Raw genomic sequence first — 19,870 nt, forward strand, 5'->3', positions numbered from 1 at the left:
CAAATTCAACAGAAAACCAGTACATCACCTGACTTGCTTTATACATTAAATGAGAACTTTTTAAAAACATATAAATATCACGAAATTAGAAACATCATCAAACAAATTTGGCTTAGAATCTTTTCGCAATATACAAAGCAACTACCTTTAGCATTTCGTAAAAGGGTACAGAAAGAATAAAGACGCATACAAAGAAAATGTAAACATAATACAGTCCTTGTGGGGTTAATGCCCAAAACATTTATTTTCATTAGAGAATAAATTTCTCTGACAATTAATGGCATTAGGTTCATAGCTTAAATATTCAATATTAATGCATAGCTTCTCATGACACAAGTGGCCCACGTGCATTGTAGAGTTTAAAGGTTCAGCATTATTCGATTAATAGAAAAGTAAGGCGTTTCCTCCAGCCTCGACAAATTACTCTTAAAATCGGGTATCGATTCACCACGGTAAATAAAACAGTTTCTGTCATTGAGAGTATAAAAATTGTTTAAAAAATAAATAAAACATTGCTGAAAAGAAATGACTGTTCTTCAGCACTATCTTTTCCTTAAAAATGAGACTCGTGGTTACAAGAATGTATTATATAACTAACAGCTCTGTAATATTTCAAGGAGAAGAATGGAATCTGCCTGACACTTACTATGGAAAACTCGTTACCAATTGAAATTATTAAATTATTTTAAGACTTTTTGGGTAGAACTGATATTCTAAACAAACCTACTACATTAGCAGTCATCTGAATGAGAAAATACTATCACAAAAAATCTGTACATGGCTACAAATATGCAAGTGAGTAAGTTAAATATAATTTCAGCATGTGACGTTTATGGTCTCACTAACCATTGTTGACATTCATTAATTTACGTTAAAATTGGGATGTACGAGGTTTAACTGTAAATTACTAGGACAAGTGTGACCAATGCGAAGTTTTAAAGAGGGAATATTCATATTGGTGCATAAATGGTACGATGATCGTCAAAATTTTTCACAAATAAAAGTAAGATAAAATACTCATAAAAACACATGTTTACATTCAGTACAAAATGGCAGCATGGGTTCGACTTATTGAGTCATAACAGCAATATTCATACGCAATAATTAAAAATAATGCATAAACATAGATTCTCTAAGCTTTGTTTTGATAACAGTGTCCATTAATACAATAAACTAAAACACTCATGATGAATAGACGTACATATACTTAGTTTTTAGAACTACAAAGGGGAGGCAAATTGACCCGGAAGGGGTTAGTGAGACCTTATGTAGTATATAATGTTAAGCGTGTAACAGACTCACTGCATTTGTGATACCTCTTTCACTGCGGATACAATCTTGGCCAGCTGAACACATATCTCATTTGGTGATCCTGTAATGTACCTTCGTTTATATAGATTCGTATGTTGTTTTGTAATCATATACAAAAAGGTCCACACTTGAGCCATGAAATATAACTTTTTTGTATATTCTCATTTTTTTGAGTAATGTTCAGAATAACAGTGGTTACAAGACAAACAGGGAATTTGGAAAAGTCACAAGTCTTAGTGCTGTTACGCCTTGCCTCAACGCTTCACCTGTGGATACTACCGAACACAACAGGGAGGGAACTTATCGAACACATGTGTGTATTTTCGTAATACCGAACACAACACAAAGAAAAAATACAGTAATGGTAAACACAATACATAGAACACTTTTCTTATAGACTCATTTACAAATAGTTTTAATACTACACAGAAAACACCGATCTTTCATGTAATTCTGTTCACACTACCAAACAGAACAAGAGAACACTTACTTTAGTAATGGTATTTACTCTATAACCACTGGGTCGATGACAGTGCTGGTGGACTAAGTTCCCAAGGGTATTCAACAACCCATTAATCAGACTATCAAAATTTGCAGTATTCAAAATTTCAAAATGCAAAAAAAAAAAAAAAAAAAAAAACAATAAAAAAAAACAAAAACAAACACTGAGGCTTCATTCATTGTATTGCACCTGGTAGATCCTCTTGGTGATAAATTAAGCTCCCTACTTCGATAGTTTTGGTTTAGAGTACTTCTTGTACGCAATTATTATTCTTCTTATTGGGACCTACCTATATATCAATCATAATGCTGCTGAAGAGAGGTTATTCTTGGAAATACGTGTACAGCATATCGAATGTTGTAATACATGTAATTTGTATTACAGAATGTTAAGGATGGCAATTGAGCGTTTTTCTCATTTTACGTTGTTATAAAAAAATTATACCTACTGGCTTCACATTGCACATATTCTTATTAATATGATAACTAATTCCATTTCAATATAATTGCCTTACAGGCTTCCCTTTCGTTTTGCAATTTGGTCATACATTTCATATTTAGAGATATGAATATATGAAAATAATCCTCCCCTGGAGCCACCAATGACTTGCAAATGAAATAAAATCTTAAGCTAATATACCCGGCCCAAAACAAATTATGTGACACGTGAAAAAATGTATGAATAGTGATTCAAGTAACACTGGTAACTTCTAATAATGGATGATTTGTTTTGTTTTGTTTATTAATTACACATTTACTTCCCTGTTTGACTTTCTTGGTCTCGCAAAATTATTAGCGATAATTTATTTCAAAAATATTTTCACTCGACGTTGAAAAATGAAACGTTACCCTAAGTGGAACAAATATACAAAAATTTGCATAACGTCACATATTGACCTGTGTAATCATCCGAACCCTGGTCTTATAGGTTCACCTGTTTATACTTTCACTCATTATATAATTTCACAGACATTTGGTTATATATTTGCTTGTCTATGCAAAAAAGAAAATTGAAAGCTTTTAATAAATATATTTCGTCAATCTAGTAGTCAGACTTGTCTGACCACGAATCATTTCATATATCATTTATAAAAAAATGCAGAGTTACAAATTTCTAAGTTCATGAAACACCAAGGACTCATTCCTTGTAAAATAGAAGTCATGTATTTTCCCTCTGTTTAAAAGTTTTGTATTTTTCTAAATTTCCGAGTAAAGTAATATAAGAATAATTTTTACCGTCTAAATCGTACTTTAGATATTGGACCTTTTAGTTACAATAAGCTATTCTTTGTCGTATTCAATTAGTAGCCTCTTCGATTTACAAAAATATCATTAAAGGTCTCTGATTTAGTGAAACGTATTGTAAAAGAAATACATACATATATTGTAATGTGTTGGCTTACTATATATAGAGCTTGCCAACACAACGCGACCTTTTTGTTATATTTCTTAAAATAAGGCTACTGGAACAGGGTTATGATGTTACAAGATTATCGTCATCTCTACATAATGGTCGTCATAATGAACTCGTAAAGAGTTATTTTGTATTTGTCTGCAGCATGAAGACCGATTTGTCTACCGTGTCGTATTTTGCCCTTCCGTCTATCCAGGTCGTGACATTTTATGAGTAACTAGAATTGCCGCAGACGCTAACGCTACCGATGCACCTTGTCCGTGATCCAAGTTTTAAGTAGAGTCTGAGTTATGTGCGTATGACGAGTTACTTCATGTTCTTTGTTATGTTTGCCTGTTTTCATGGCTAGTCGTTGTCCTCCGATTATGTTCTTTGTTATTACTGTTTTAACCTTGTTTAAAAGGTTTTTTGTGCAGTTATTGGTGTAAGAATTGTATCATTTCACTAAAAACATATTGGACTTTAATGAGATGCTTGTCAGTGAATTTGTCTAGTTATAAACAAAAACATTGGCCTAAAATAGCGTTTAGTCCTACACAATCATATGATTAGCATATGTAATTATAGGTTTAGAACATGACACATTCATATGTTAATGCAAAATTGATAATTGTAATATGATAGGCATCATGAATACATTTATAAACTGAAACAAAAAATCCCGGAGAATGCATTTAATCCGTATTGTTTTTAAATTGGAAATATAAGATTATTTATTTACAATATCACACATTAATTGTGCATATGTACTGCCAGGTTTGCGTTTTCCGATGTCTCGCATATCTCGATATCTTACTTCGAGCAACAATATAGTTAAACCCATTTCAGTTGTATCAATATGAGCTGACGATAGCTACTTATATTAACATAAAATATGTCACATATACAGTACTGAAGAATATCCTTTGTGATGTCAGAAAATTTGAAGCAATATAAAATATTAACTATGTGTACCATTGACTACTGTTTTGAGTTAAGTTTTCGTATAGTTTAAAGCTATTTGATAATTAATTCATTTGATTAAACCAGAACAGTTTTCATATAGTTTAAAGCTATTTGATAATTAATTCATTTGATTAAACCAGAACAGTAAACAAGGGTGTATAACGTTTGTGGTGGTAATTATTCATCAACTGCAAGCGATTCAATTCAATACATTTACATAAATGTCCAGACCATAATTCAACATTTCTATAATTTTGTATGCATAAAATATTTTTTCTTCAAATACTCTCACTCATACAAAAATTGTGCATATTTGTGCGTATTTGTGCATGTTGTGATATTGTGATATCTTTATAGTCAGCTTGCGGTACGGTAAAATTATATATATATAAACAAATTGTGTCCAATGGATATAAAACAGCTTGTGGTATCAGTCATGTATTACATATAACTAAAAAATGGAGGCTAAAAAATATAGTGCGCTTTTTTGCCTTTTTTTTTTCTTGTTTTTTTTTCGCAAACAATTATCATTTTCATCAAAAGTACATATCAAGCTATGACACAAAAAATTGATTTTGCGAGAAAAATTTTTCATGAAAAATAATGCTCCAGAAAATTTTATGAGCTCAAAATAAAAGTGAAAGTAAAGAATTGTATTTATAGTTCGATCTGTTCTTGGGTATCAAAGTTCGCGCCTTTTTTATTGAGTTTAATTTTATTCCACGTGAAATCCATGGCAACCTAAACAATGTAACTTACAACATTTCATTGAACAAATGTGACAACAACCGTGATATGTAAGGCTCCATTGGAGGCATTGCCGCCCGGATTGTTTTCAATCCCTTTTATATATTGAATAATCTTTTATATATTGAATAATTGGAAATAGTTTACTTGTTGAAGGAGTAATCAACGTCACCGGTAATCAAAAGAAGGTAATCCAGGGACAAAGACCAGACATGGAAAAAATGGCTGACTTCACAGTGTCTGTAGTATCCTTTATCTCAAGTTCTTTTGGGTAGATGCTATGTATTTAATCCCCAAAATAAGGATTGTTTAAACATAATACGCTATCTATATAGCGGAACCAGAGATTAAAGGATTTAGCTACACGATATTTTTTTCTTTCGGATAAGATGAGCTGTAAAGTCAGTCTCATAAGAGTGATGGAATAGGTCAGCAAGTAGATTAGCACAATTTGTTCCCATTGGAATGCCGATCGTTTCTTTAAAAATGCCCCCACCACACTGGACAAATATGTTGTCGATTAAAAATTCCAGCATTTTGTAAACTTCTGCTGTATATTTGGAAGATGATTTTGGAATTATTTCTTACTAAGTATGAGGAATCTCTACCAAGAACTATATATTTGTATCTAGGTGTACCATCTGTTTTGGAAAAACAACGATGTGTAATGTATTAAGTCGGGATTTTAACTGAGTATGTGGAATAGAAGTATATAGTGTTGGAAAATCATATGTTTTAATGTTATTATATTCTGATAATAGTCTTGAGCATGTTGAACTGATTGTCTTCAGAAGATATTTCGAATTTTTCAGGATCCACATTGAATGATTACCACTAAGGGAGTAAGAAGTGTTGTGGTAGGACTGCACACAATTTTAATCAGTAGTGGGTATTAACAAAGCGAAAATTTGCGTCGGTTATCTTTTTTTTTTAAAAATATAGTGCTTGATTTTTTATTAACCTCAAAATATTTTTGACATTTCCGTAATGGAAAAATTTGGTCAAAAGTGAGATTGAAACTCCTTGTCTATTTTTCTTTTAAAAATAATGAAAATTTAAGGTTTAATTTAGAAGCCGATGGGCAATGAAGTCAAGACTGAGACCATCTATAACGTTTAGTATAATAGGCGTTTCTTCCTGATTTGTTTTGCCTTCTTTTTAAGCTTTACATCTCTAAAAAGGTCTAAACTAGACAAATGAAATACACTAGCACTTGCAGGTTCTTCATTATAAATAATGTTGCTCACCCATTTATTCTTTATGTAAATATATATCATATGAATGAACAATCTTTCAAATAAAATCCGTTGGAATTATCAACTGCCATTAATAGATTTAGTCCTAAAGGACACGATTATCAAATCATTTTCTATTTCTTAAACCTTGTGTTCATAAATACAGATATTCGACACTTAATTGCACCCGTAAGTGAATGCTGAGTCATTTTTGTAGTGGACTACATCACATCCTACCTACTATGAAAGTACTTCAATTTGTGGATATCAATTTTCGTGGATTAGGGAAGAAACACAAGTTCGTGGATTCTTGAATTCGCGGTTTTGAGGTTTTCAGTTAACACATCTATGAAAATCTTTTCGTTGGGAAACAAAATTCGTTGTTTGACCTACCCACGCACGGAAACCACGCAAATTGGTACCCCACGAACAAAAGTACTTTCACAGTATTTAGTACTTGACGACACTACTTCAAATTTGTCTAAATGTTGTATTTTAATTATTCCATAAAGATAATTGTATGTTTTACTGCGCTAACTTTACAATGTATTTGTTTTCATAAATATGATGTTACTTGTGTCCAATACATTTTGTTATACAACAAATAAAATATGTTTAACCTAAAAGAACTATCATATGATTTTATGATTCTAATAAATAAATATAACAGCCTGATATACAGAAAGTATTGTATTTTAAAACAACACATAACATCAATAATATGATTAACATACAAGGACATGTTAAGGGTAAGTCAAAATGTATACAATGTGAAACATGACTGTCAAAATACCGCAGATTCATAGTTGCATTTGCACGAATTTGGTTTTCTATTTCGATAGTTATGGGTTTGAGCACTTTTTGCATACATCAAATATTTGGATTAAGATCTTCCTTTTTGATTCTAATGCTGTTGTTAAGAGGTTACCCTTTGAAACATGTATAAATCATAACGAAATTGACAATAATTATGATTGGTATTTTTATATTCACTCCTGTATTTGTATATCTTCGTCATTGGATGACATCAGAAATTATGGGATTTTTTGTAATAGAATGTAAGAAAGTTTTGTATCTTGCTTGAGTCACCTCCACCTAACTGTTTTATTTACAGACAAATTAAAATAAAATTAAAATATTTTACCCCAAACGAAGCGGCAATTCAATACTTTATTAACTTTACTCTAATTAAAATTAACGGTTAAAGATATGATTTTATGTTCGAATCATATACACATGTTACACACAGTGTCAGATTACTACAGGTATTGATATGAAAACAGCTATTTATTGCTTGTAATAGTCATGTTGACTAAGAATCAAACGATCTGACAATAAAACACTACACAATAAAATATGCGTTAGATAAATCAATACAATACCTATTGAATTTGTCTATCAAATAACGAAAAAGAGAACCTTTTATGTATCATTACAGTGAGTAAAGGGTTTCAAATGATATTTATCTATCGTGCAATAATTAGACAACACCCATTAGTAATAGTTTTATGTAAAAAGAAACGGTACTTTTTTTGGTAATTGTACACATCTGCCAAAATATAACAGAACATCTGATTAAGTAGTAGAGATAGAGACACGATAAACCATGAACATGTTCTAGGTTTCATGTTACGGTAATTCTATCAACAACCCTCTACTCACTCTGAACGGTATAAATATGATGGTTGTCCAAAGCGAAGTATAAGTGATATACAAGTGGTTTACGCAACACTATGATAATAGTCCTGTTTTTCGCTGTTCCAGCTTTGCTTACTCAGCTAGTGTTAGGTGACGGTAAGTATAACTGTATAACACGATATAACTGAAACAACACTAAATCAATTGACACATTTTCTATTTTACAGAGTTATAAGCAGTAATTTGAAACTTTTTAAACTTACCAGTTACACTATATCTTAAATAAAGTAAAATGTTAAGAGTGGCCCACCACTCAATATAAAAAGTTCAACTCAGTTAGTCTTGTGAGGTTGAAAATACAAGAATTGGTTAAAAATACATGTATCGACGCATTTTGTATTGGTTAATACAATACACTTTGTTTTCAGTTTACTTTCCCGTGTTTATTGCATTTTCTGGCAACGGACAATCTGTATATGACGCCTGGAATGGTATATCACAGGAAATTGATATATTGACCAAATTGTTTTGGGATAAAAAACACTATTACCGTAAACATATTCGGAGTTGTTTTATTGATCACTGGGAAGGAGGTAAAAATACAGTTCTATTACTTTATTATACAGATAGAATGCAAAGCCTCGTTACTCCATCTCGCTACAAAAAAAAATTCAAATCTATGCCGAAAATAGCAATACATTTTGGTGAAAATATATATGATAAATAGGATAATCAATTGATCAGGTTTAATAACAAAAATACAATTAAATATACTCCTGCCAAAAACGAATGAAGATTTAAGTTCGTGTCTGTATAAGTCAAAAAGTGGTTGAAATATGGTAAGAAAAAACACACCATAGGGAAGTGTAATTTGACTTTTGTACCATCAGAATCAAGGACAAAAGACTATTTTCCATATTTAGTTCATTCATCAGCACTCGTGATCATATTTTCGTTATCCATTCTTCCCGTAGGTTTTCAGTACTTCTTGTATATAATTAATTTTTGGATTAAGGTTTTCTTATTTATTTGATTCTTATGCTGCTGATGAGAGATTACTTCACGAAACACGTATATGATTGGTAATTTTTATTTAATAACCACAGGGTCGATACCACTACTGGTGGACAATAGGGCCCTGACTGTATTCAGTAGTCGGACTTGGCTGACCCGCAAATATGTCAGATTTTGCAGTATTACAAATTTCAAAATATCTCAAACACCGAGGCTACATTCCTTGTATTGCACATGATAGTACCTCTCGTTGTTGGATTTGGCTTCCTATTTCAATGGTTTTGGTTTAAAGTGCTTCTTGTATATAATTCTTAACTACGACTATAACAAAACTTACGAAAAAACAATATTTGTAATGCTTGCATAACTATTCCAGAAGTTAGATACAAAAATCAAGGGTTTCGAAGCAAAAGAAAATCAAATGTTAAGGCTTGACTTAATTTTAAGATATTTTGAACTGATACGTGATTATTTTGTAACCACCATGCCTCAAGAAAGAAATCGCATAATACTGGAATTCGAACTTCCAAAAAAACATGCTACCGCATAGAAATCTCATGATAATGAATGTTTCCAACCAGAATATTTAAAGATTTAAATCCCACAAATATGGAAATTTCAAACCACCATGTTACAACATAAACATTCTATTATTATGAGAGTTTTTGGCCACAATGCCATAAACGAATATGGATATGGTGAATATGTCATAGGGACGACCCCCACCGGGAAAAAATGTCTGCTAAATGCCACCCATTGGTCTTCAATGAACGACGAGGAAACCCACAAACAACAGGTAGACTGCATCTTGCCCCAAACACCATGCAACAGCAAAGTAATGATAACCTCTCATGTTACTGTTTAAAACTATATTTAGACAGTATGATTTAACGACAATATAGATTTAATAGGGTTTTAGGTGAAACTGGAATTATTCAATAGGAACAAGCGAGTTGTTTGGATAACATTTGACGGAAAGGGAACTAACAACGAAAATTGGTTTTCAAAAGACAGACTTGTGGACAGCAGTTTTGATGACTTGGCACATTGTAGCACCACCAACTACTTTTCGATCTTTGGGTAAGTTTTGCATTTGAAACTGATAACATGTTTTGTTAAATTCTTTACTTTACTCAAATTGACGAAGAACAACACTAATGGCTTCCGTGTTTCAAACTGATGCGTCTATGACGAAAAAGTAATACTGAGCAAAATAATGATAAGAACACCAAAAGGACAATGTACGAATAATAAGTCACACAACGCATACAAAAGGAAGTTGAAAAAAAAAAAGAACTAGAAGTTCTAAATCCGGGTTGAAACAGATACTATGGAAGAGAATAATGTCCCTTATTCTTGCACTATTTACTGCCGAGCTGCTCGTTGAAAGTCAAATCGAGCTTTAGGAATAATGATCTTGACAGATTAACGTCGCTTTTTGGAAATTGACTCCATAATCATAGTGGCGATCGTAAATATTTTGGAGTGATGACTCTAAAGCATTGACATCACAATATTTTCTTGATTACAAATTGTGTCTCTAATGTAAAAGACATAAGTTTTGTAATGGTGTTGTAATAATTCCATAAAAGTACTTATATCGGTATTCTATACAAAATAGAGTCATGGTTTGGATGGACCGAGAGCCTGATTCCAGCATATAGGTTAATTTAATTCATGAAATGATATCAGGTGACTTCTTCGTGAAAAATAAATGAGAGGTTAAAACGACATTAATACCGTTTTTATTTCCAGGTGTTTTTATTTTACAAAATGCTCAATTGATTTAATCGACAACATACTGTTCAATTTGATTTAGTTTCCTAAATTGTAGTTTTGTTTGTTTTTGTGTATAAAAACATTTCTGTATCAATTTCCCGTTTTGCTCCTTTTGTTGATCCAGCGCAAATAGTTAATTTTACCCTTCCTGGGAACAATTTTAGCTAATACAAGAATCGTACCCGTGATATTTTCTAGAAATATATAGGTAGTGTTATCGACCGAACATTTGGATTGTATAACTTCCCTTTTATTGACGTCATATTTCAGTGTAAGGTAATTTAAGTACGGCACACTTGAGATTTTGTTTTCATTTGGGAACTACGTATGCAAAGCTTGTATATTGGAGTTTGGTATCAAAAGATTCGGATTTTGTTAACGATTTGCTTCAGGCATTTCCCAAGTCTAAATTTACATGTTCCAAGACACAGTACAGTACATGCACATCAAGAATCACGTCGCGGTCAGCCACGTTTAATTCTTCATATGGCCGACCGGAAGGCACGTATTACGAAGCTTCACACACATAGTTCTGTATTGTTGTATTTTCGTCATTAAACGCGTTTATCATATGATCTTCAATAATTATTCAAATTCAGATACTTTTGTCTTTAAAAAAGGCCATATAAGTTATACCGGTCCCACTAACAAGGGACAATAAGTGTCAAGAAGCGTCAAAATGTAACAACTATCTTCAAGTGTCTAGAAAAGACGCAAGAGTGAAAAAATCAAAATGTTTTTCTCTCAATATATATATACATTCAATTTTGTCCTATTACAGGTTGCATTTGCCATATTTCTAAAAATCAATATCGTTTATTGGAAATATGCATAGAGTATTTATCAAAATTAAAAAAATATATAAAATTGTTTTCGCATTTAAGAGATGCAAGAGGTGACATCTTGAAACGAAGATTTTTTATTAATCGCTCCTATGGAGGATGCGATAAAGACTATGGATGGCTGTGTATAGCGGATACACGCCAAGTTTGTACATGGGAAAAAAGAGGAAAGACTCCTACATTCATTTACACCAATAACAATTCTGATCGACACTACAATAGTCGTAAGTAATATGTATTTCGATTTTTCACTTATAAGATAAAGATATTCCCCTTTTTACCCAAGTAAAATATCATTTTCTCGATAAAGGGACATTTAGAATGTAACATCTGTAACAGTACAAGGTAGGGAAATATCCGACACCCAAGGGTGTAAATGTCCAAGGGTTTCTGAGATGTCTCAATTTTGCATGAGAAAAGCAGGTGTTTGATACATTTTCTCACATGGAGTTTTTCGAGAAAAAAAAAAGAATTGAAATGAGTTGCATTAAAAGCCGATCATAACGTATCATGTCATGGATACATCACGAATAGGGGTAAAATTTAGCTTACATCAAAACAATATAAACAAACTGCAAGAAATAATTAATCACCGGTTATTATCGATAAAATCATTATTTTAATAGTGTGTTCAAAATTTGATAGAGGTACGATTGAATCATTTATTGACTTTTTATTCAAATGTGCCATTTCTTTAACGGAAAATCACACGTGTTCTGTCTCAACCCGTGGGGGAGAGATAAGGAAATCTTGCACAGCTCAAAATAGGAATTTTCGTATCTGGTAAGCGAGAAAAGGATATTCCTATCTTAAGCTATTTCATTATCTCATCTCATCTGCCGTTGAGTTAAAATACGCCAAATTTCTGAGATCACAGGATTAATCTTGTCTTGTCTTGTAAACGCGAAGAAATTTCGGGAAGCAGGGCGTTCTAAATTTGCATATTGATCAAGTAATTCATTTTTAAACGGAGACAAAATAAAGCATCGCTAGAAATTGCATTACTAAGAAAGTGCAGTCACCCTCGGGTAAACTGTTCTCGGTGGAGACTAGAATATCATCCTTTGGTGTCTGAGATTTTTCTGTTTTGCACTATCAGCGGTGAGATGAACCACGTGGCAATACAATTTCCTATGATTTTTTTTTGTAATTAGAAGAAGCATGGCGATTTGAATTTTGAAACTACATTTTATCATAGAATTGAATTTATATCTGCGAAAAGAATCACCGTCAGAAAAGGCAAGAATGAAATATCTCTAACACAAGTAGAACAAGATCAAATGAACAATACATTTCATAAAAAAATATCAAAATATATATACCATTACATATTAGGAGATGTTTATAGGATATTTATTTCATGTGACTTGTATCGATAATTTGAGCCTATATCTTACATAACAACGCCTTCTAAATTAGCTGTCCTGTTCTGTCGGAAACAACACTAGATTAAAGCGGAATCTATATTTTAAGCTGGTTGATTAGTCTGGTCTTGGAAACTGGACTCATATTTTTTTTTCAAAGTTTGTTTATTGTCTAAACCTTGATGAGTACAGCCCAAGGTTAGTGTACGTGATGCAATGATGTATGATTAGTTTTATATGATGTTAGTTTTACATGATGTATGGTTAGTTTTTTAACGTAACTATGTAATACAGTGCCATATTTATAATTGACGTTAGTGCAGTTATTTGTGAAAAAATGCAAACAAAAGACAATATGTACCAAAGCAAAAAAGCAAACAAACAAACAAACAAAAAACATTACAAAATATAATTATTACAAACAAAATAGCAAACAAACAACCTAAGAAAAACAAAACAATACAAACAAACAAACACAAAAAACACAACTTCGAACATTAATTGTAATAGACGTAAATGCCATTATATGTAAAACGAATCAAACAAAGCAAACAAACAAAAACAAACTGAAAAATAAACAAAATAAAAACAGACAAAAAATCAAAGAACAATAAACAAAAAGAAAGAGAAAAAATATAAACGAACGAACAAATGAGTGAAACAAAAAATGAAAAAAAAACAACCAAATAAACATTATAGATTTAAGTGACTTTAATTATCGTAATCGTATTTGCAGATTCTCCCACTGCTGATAGAATGGTGGTGTCAGTTTCAGTTGAACTGTGACATTGTTTAAAATGTCCTTAAAACCAATGATTTAAATAAACGTTTCTTTGCATCGAAGTTTTATTGAATTAATTCAATAAGAAAACAACATATATTTATAACATCAATGTACTGTCAGTACTAGAACCTGTTGTGGATAAAACTGTCGATCTATGAAATTAAAGTTTTAGTGCATCTTAATGTAGCCTTTACAACATATACAAATGTGAGTAAATGAACTTTCTTCTGTCAAAAGTATTAGATTTTATTTCAAATTAAAAGGATGCCTTTCCACTAAAATATTTCTTTTATACTACTGTTATCAAGTGTTTGTTTTTTATTACAAGCTTTTAAATAAAATGTAGATATTCTAAACTTTGAATATTCAATACTATCCTTACCAAAACTATATACTAGTAGCATCAAAACCAAAATTTGTGTGATTTGAGATCATCTTTTCGGTAACAAGTGGAACGTGAAGATTAATCAATAGCTTGAAATTGGACGACAGAAGACCAAAAAATTTTGACTTAGCAACTTCATATTAAAACACTCAAGTATTTAGATATTTGCCATCGGTAGACGTTGTCCTAATTAATTTCGACTAGTGTCTGGGCATTTTGTTAGGACGAGGCTTCTGCGTGTTACATTGTGAAAACTGTCCCAGTATCAAAGCAATGTTTCTTGACGAAGGAAATATAAAATTCTTCCATCAATAGTTGTAAATATAAACACGTAAACACTTCAATATATTTGTTGTGAGAAAGCGATATGTTGTCAGTTACTATAATTTAAAAAAATGAAAATATCACGGATCCATTTATCACATTGTATTTACCAGAAAATTATAATTCAGATGAGAAATATAATGCGCGTCTCTGAATTCAAACACAATAATTCTTCCATATTTAAATTGCTGTCTAAAGTTTTAACCTAGAACATTGAAATACCTTGAAAATTTCATTGGTTAGAAACTTAAAACTGTTTGTTGATAGATTTGTATAGGACTAATGATATTATTTTAATATATGGAAGAGTAATCAAGGGAACCCAGGTTATAGCGGTAATCTAAAGAATGTAATCCAGGGACAAAGACCAGACATGGAAAACAGACACACACAACAAAAAACATAAAGTAACTAAAATCATACATACAAAGTAACAAAAGTAAATGAAGCAACTCGGATTCCACTAAAAACTGTGAGCATGGACCAGGTGCACCGGTAGGTTACGCGTCCTCTGCTTTTCTAGAAACACCCGTCGAGTTGCTCATAAAAAGTCAAGTCCGGGGTAGACAAACGAGGGCAGGCAAACTATGACCCGTAAAATAAATCAGTTGTCATGGTGCTGATGGATACATCATAACGATCCACGAGTTCATGATGACGACCATAAAACTTCTGTAGAGATGACTTTAATTTTGTAGCAACATAACCCTGTTCCAGAACTCTTTTTGTTACAGTTCTAGCGCGATACAAGAAATATAGTCTTCATAAACAAATCTTAGAGCCCTTTCCTATATTTTTGTCAATTTTTTTAGTATCACCTTATGAACAAAAATGCCATGCAAGTGGGTAAAAGTTAAAATTTGACTGTATAAATGTGTGAAATATCGTTAGTCGATTTAATTTGCTCAAGTTTTTACTCATTCTTTTTAAAATATTTAACTGTTGCTCTGCCTTTTACACAAATTCTGTATATGGAAATTAAAATTTAGTTTAAAGCCTGTGTCTACTCCTAATAATTTTACAGTTTCATCACAGCTTAGTTTTGCAGATCCAATATCAAAAGTGGGTGTTTTATCAAAAGTCTTTTTGCCAACAGCTATACGTATCATGGTACTGACTGATATAATTATGTGTTTTGATGTTTGTCAAAATATCTTCTGTGTGTATATGTATGTCTTGTTTTACTTACCTGCATGATTATGTTTGACTGTAAATATTATGCTTATCGGTTCTTAAGAGCTTATGTTTACTGTTTTATGTCTTGCCGACTTTAAATAAAACTTTTCTGTCTGTCTGTCTGTCTGTCTGTCTGACATAAGAATCAAAATGTAAATGAAAAAAAAAATTAAGAAAAAATTCAATATTTTAAGTTTTAATAAACGACCATGACTAAAGAATATAAAGAATATATAAATAAGCGTTTTGTTAAAATCATATATGGATCGATAAAGAAGTGTTTTGTAGTGATAATAAATTCATATCATTATTGGATTCTATTCAGAAAAAAAAAATAGTTAAAAATAGAATTATGTCGCTTTGATCTTAAATGGAATTTATAAAAGAACTTATCAAAATTCACTTTTCCAGCAAAAAAGACATTGAGGAGCAGCAACCGATATCATCTTATGTACAGCGCAGTCCATCGTGCGCCTTAAATGACCAAATCCACGGCATTCTACAAAGCATGTAACACATTCTTGTGCAGCACTTTTGATCCTAAAGAACAAACTTCATTTCCAAAATTCCGGAGTTCGGAAAGAAATATGAAAATAGGATTTGACCGTGGATTTAAATTAATAATAATTAATTGAAACAGTAAATAATTACAACAGTTACCGTTTACAGTCTGGTTGTTGAGGAATAAATTGAAGAAAAATAAATCTATATTCACAATGTGATTTGTGAAGTTTAGGCTCAGTTTGTAAAGCGGTTTGTGTTAATTCAAAATCTCACCATCTGAAAATTTTGCTAGTAGGAATGTAGGGGATTTAGTTACTTTTTTGTAGTATTTCAGTATAAAACTTTCGTAAAAAAAAGAACGACATTATGTGCGCTTTATCAGCAGGAATGAAAACAAATTACTTGCCGAGTTTATTACAATTGTGTTTTATTCGGGAAATACGGCTTTTATATTTTATAATGAGTAAAATGACCTTCCTTTCGGATGACAACTATTTTCATAACTGTTTTGAAGAAAGAGTAATCAACGAAAATCAATAGAATGTAATCCAGGGGCAAAGACCAAACATGGTAAACAGACAATTACAACAAAGAACATAAAGTAGTAAAATAATACATACAAAATAACAAAAAATACTCCACTAAACTAAAGATTCGACTAAAGACTGGGGGCATGGACCAGGTGCACCGGCAGGATGACCGTCCTCTGCTTTTCTAGTGTTGGGTAGACGAAGGAGAAAGGAAAACAATAACACGTTTAACAAATCAGTTTTCATGCTGCAGATGTATATACCGTAACGATCCACGAATTCATGATGACCACCATAGAACTTCTATAGTGATAGCTTCAGTTTTGTAGCAACATTTTAAACCGTGTTCGAGAAGCTTAATTATAAGATGTCTAGCGTGATACGAAAAGTCTGCGTAGTTTCGGCAAGCTCTTACAAAACGTATGAGTTGTGATACGAAAAATCCATACGGAGGTGCGGAACGAATGTTGCCACAGATGAAAGGAAAGTTGACAATTATGAATGAAAAGTCCTCACGTTTGTCGGAAAGTTAAGTTCATAGTTTTCCTTTACCATCAACCTCTAAGTGTAGGGCAAGATATGAGGCTGCCCTCTCAGTGTCTGTAGTATCCTTTATCTCAAGTTCTTTGGGGTAGATGCGATGTATCAAAACCCCAAAACTAGGATTGTTTAAAGATAATACGTCAATTATATAGCGGAAACTGAGATTAAAGGATCTAGCTAAATAATATTCTTCCTTTCGGTTCAGATCAGCTATAAAGTCAGCTTCATAAGATTGAATGAGGCATCAAGTAGAAGAGCACATTGGAAAGCCGACCGCTTGTTGACAAACTTGTCCACAACACTGAACAAATATGTTTTCGATAAAAAATTCCAATATATTGAAAACATCTTCTTCTGCACATTTGGAAGTATTTTTCTTTTTACAAATTATGAGGATTCTCTACCAAGAACTATATATTTGTATCTAGGTGTACCATCTTTTTTGGAAAAACAACGATGTATAATGTTTTTAAGTCGGGATTTTAACTGAGTATGGGGAATAGAAGTATACAGTATTGAAAAATCACAGGTTTTAATGCTATTAAATTCCGATAATAATCTTGAATTGAGGGTCTCCAGAAGATGTTTCGAATTTTCAGGATCCACATTGAATTAATACCACTGAGGGAGTAACAAGCGTTGTGGTATGACTGGAGTCTCTTTTTTAACAGCCAAAAGTCTTGAAAGAGGTTTGTTGGCACATTTTGCAGATCTAGCTATGTAAAATTGTTTGTATGGATTTCTTTCTGTGGAGGTTAGGAATCCAGTACATAGACAGTAAACCACAATCATCGTCTTTGGTAGAGAGACCAAAAGAGGATAGGTCAGATTTATGGTTTTCCACTATCTGTTCTTTGGAGTGTACAGTGGCAGTCATTTCATTGCTATTATTTTCAACGTCTACCACTGATAATAAACATTGGATGTAACACGTTTTACTGACAAAAACAATAATGTTTTGGGTTTGTCTGCTGGTACGACAACATAATTGTCATGTATAGTAGACAATGTTTTAGCTACATCGAGGTCTTGGAAAACTGATGTAGCATTAACACGCATTGACCTACTTAAAACTTTCGTTTGTTTCAAAATTAAATACCTCACGTCCTTTACCCACTCAGACAAAAAACATCAATGTCTTCTTAATCTTGTTTTATCCATTTCTAGCGTAGTCCTCGACGGCATCCACAAGAACTTAACAATTATAATTCGAATTTATGGAGCAAGGAAAGTCAACAAAGTTTCAAATATAATGATAAAAATTAATGAAGTATCAATGATTGAAAATCAAAAGATAAAGAAATAAATGCATTAACATCATTAATCTCAAGATCAGTTTCCGTTGAGACAGTTGAAGCTTCAATAACCACCCCGTCTTGGTTATGAAGCAGGTACTCAATTATTCTCACCATCAATGGCGGAAAATATTACAACAAAAAAGTTAACCCTATCAATATGGATTATGTCAACAAGTTATGCAGCCACAAAGTTAAATACTGATTGCCATAAAAAAATATTCGAACAATAAAACCATGGCCTTATTGAAGGATTACATGTTACGGAAAAATTGATAAAAATAGATAAAATTTAGAATAATTTTATCAATTGACACCATAATAAGCGATGCATGTAATCAGATAAATATAGTATGCAAATTCAACAGAAAACCAGTGCGTCACCAGACTTGCTTTATATATACAATGAGAAAATTTCAAAAACATAAATTTTATGAAATTATAAAGATCATCCAACATATTTGGCTAAGAATCATCACAATATACAAAACAACTAGCTTTTCCATTTCGTAAAAGGGTACAGAACGATATTTGGATGCATAAAAAAATGTAAATATAATACAGTACTTGTAGACTTATGCCCCAAACATTTATTTTCCTTAGAACATAAATTTTTCTGACAATTAATGGCATTAGTTTTCATGGTTCAAATGGATATACCGTAGCGATCCACGAGGTCATGATGACGACCATAAAACTTCTGTGATGATGACTTCAATCTTGTAGCAACAGAAAACTGTTCCAGAAGTCTATTTGTTAGAATTCTAGTGCGATACAAAAAGTCTGGCATAACGTATGAGCTGTATGAACACTCCATACACAGGTGCTAAAGGGACGTTGCTACAGATGAAAGACAGAAACACATCAAAGCATAACCTAAATCCAAGTCAGTTAATACCTTTAGAGGTCACCATAAAGTCTTCAACAAATGATAACACACTTCTAAAATGTTAGGAAATAAAATGTTATCCTGAATGGAATTCAAACTTCCATTCACCATGCTACTGCATAGAAATCAGTTGATAATGAAAGTTTCCAACCACTATGTTTAAAGATTGATATCGCATGATTATGGAAACTTCAATCTACCATGTACAACATAACAATTCCATTATAATGACAGTTTCCAACCAATATGCTATATTTAGATGCTTGAACGAAAATATAAATTTAATACGTTTGTAGGTGAAGCTGGAATTATCTAATGGAAACAAGCGAATCGTGTGGATAACATTTGACAGAATGGGAACTAACAAAGACAATTGGTTTTCAAGCCTGTGGACAGCAGTTTTGATGACTCGGCACGTTACAGCAGTTCTAACTATTTTACTCTCTCCGGGTAAGTTTTTGAAACGAGTAACATCTTGTACTTTACTCATACTTGACGAAGATCATCACTACTGGTTTCCATGGAAATGCTTCAGTCTGTTGCGTCAGTTGTTATGAAGCGTCAGTACTATGAAGAAAAAGTTATACTAGACAAAATAGTGATAAGAATACCAAAAGGACAATGCACGAATAATACAGAAACAAGTTGAA

At 32.1% G+C, this 19,870-nt stretch overlaps 1 protein-coding gene across 1 annotated transcript; it reads left to right on the forward strand.

Moving 5' to 3' along the window:
• The first annotated feature begins 7,796 nt into the window (after nucleotides 1-7,796).
• LOC148608585 (uncharacterized) lies at nucleotides 7,797-13,633 on the forward strand. Its single transcript, XM_088543602.1, has 6 exons — nucleotides 7,797-7,947; nucleotides 8,220-8,384; nucleotides 8,898-8,935; nucleotides 9,725-9,885; nucleotides 11,469-11,650; nucleotides 13,527-13,633. The coding sequence occupies exons 1-6, from the start codon at nucleotides 7,887-7,889 to the stop codon at nucleotides 13,574-13,576; spliced, it is 657 nt and encodes a 218-aa protein (XP_088399728.1). The 5' UTR covers nucleotides 7,797-7,886; the 3' UTR covers nucleotides 13,577-13,633.
• Nucleotides 13,634-19,870: the final 6,237 nt, after the last annotated feature.

This window comes from Perna viridis, chromosome 9 (assembly GCF_037379345.1).
Source record: "Perna viridis isolate PV_CMFRI_1.1 ecotype Kerala chromosome 9, ASM3737934v1, whole genome shotgun sequence".
Classification (NCBI taxonomy): Eukaryota; Metazoa; Mollusca; class Bivalvia; order Mytilida; family Mytilidae; genus Perna; species Perna viridis.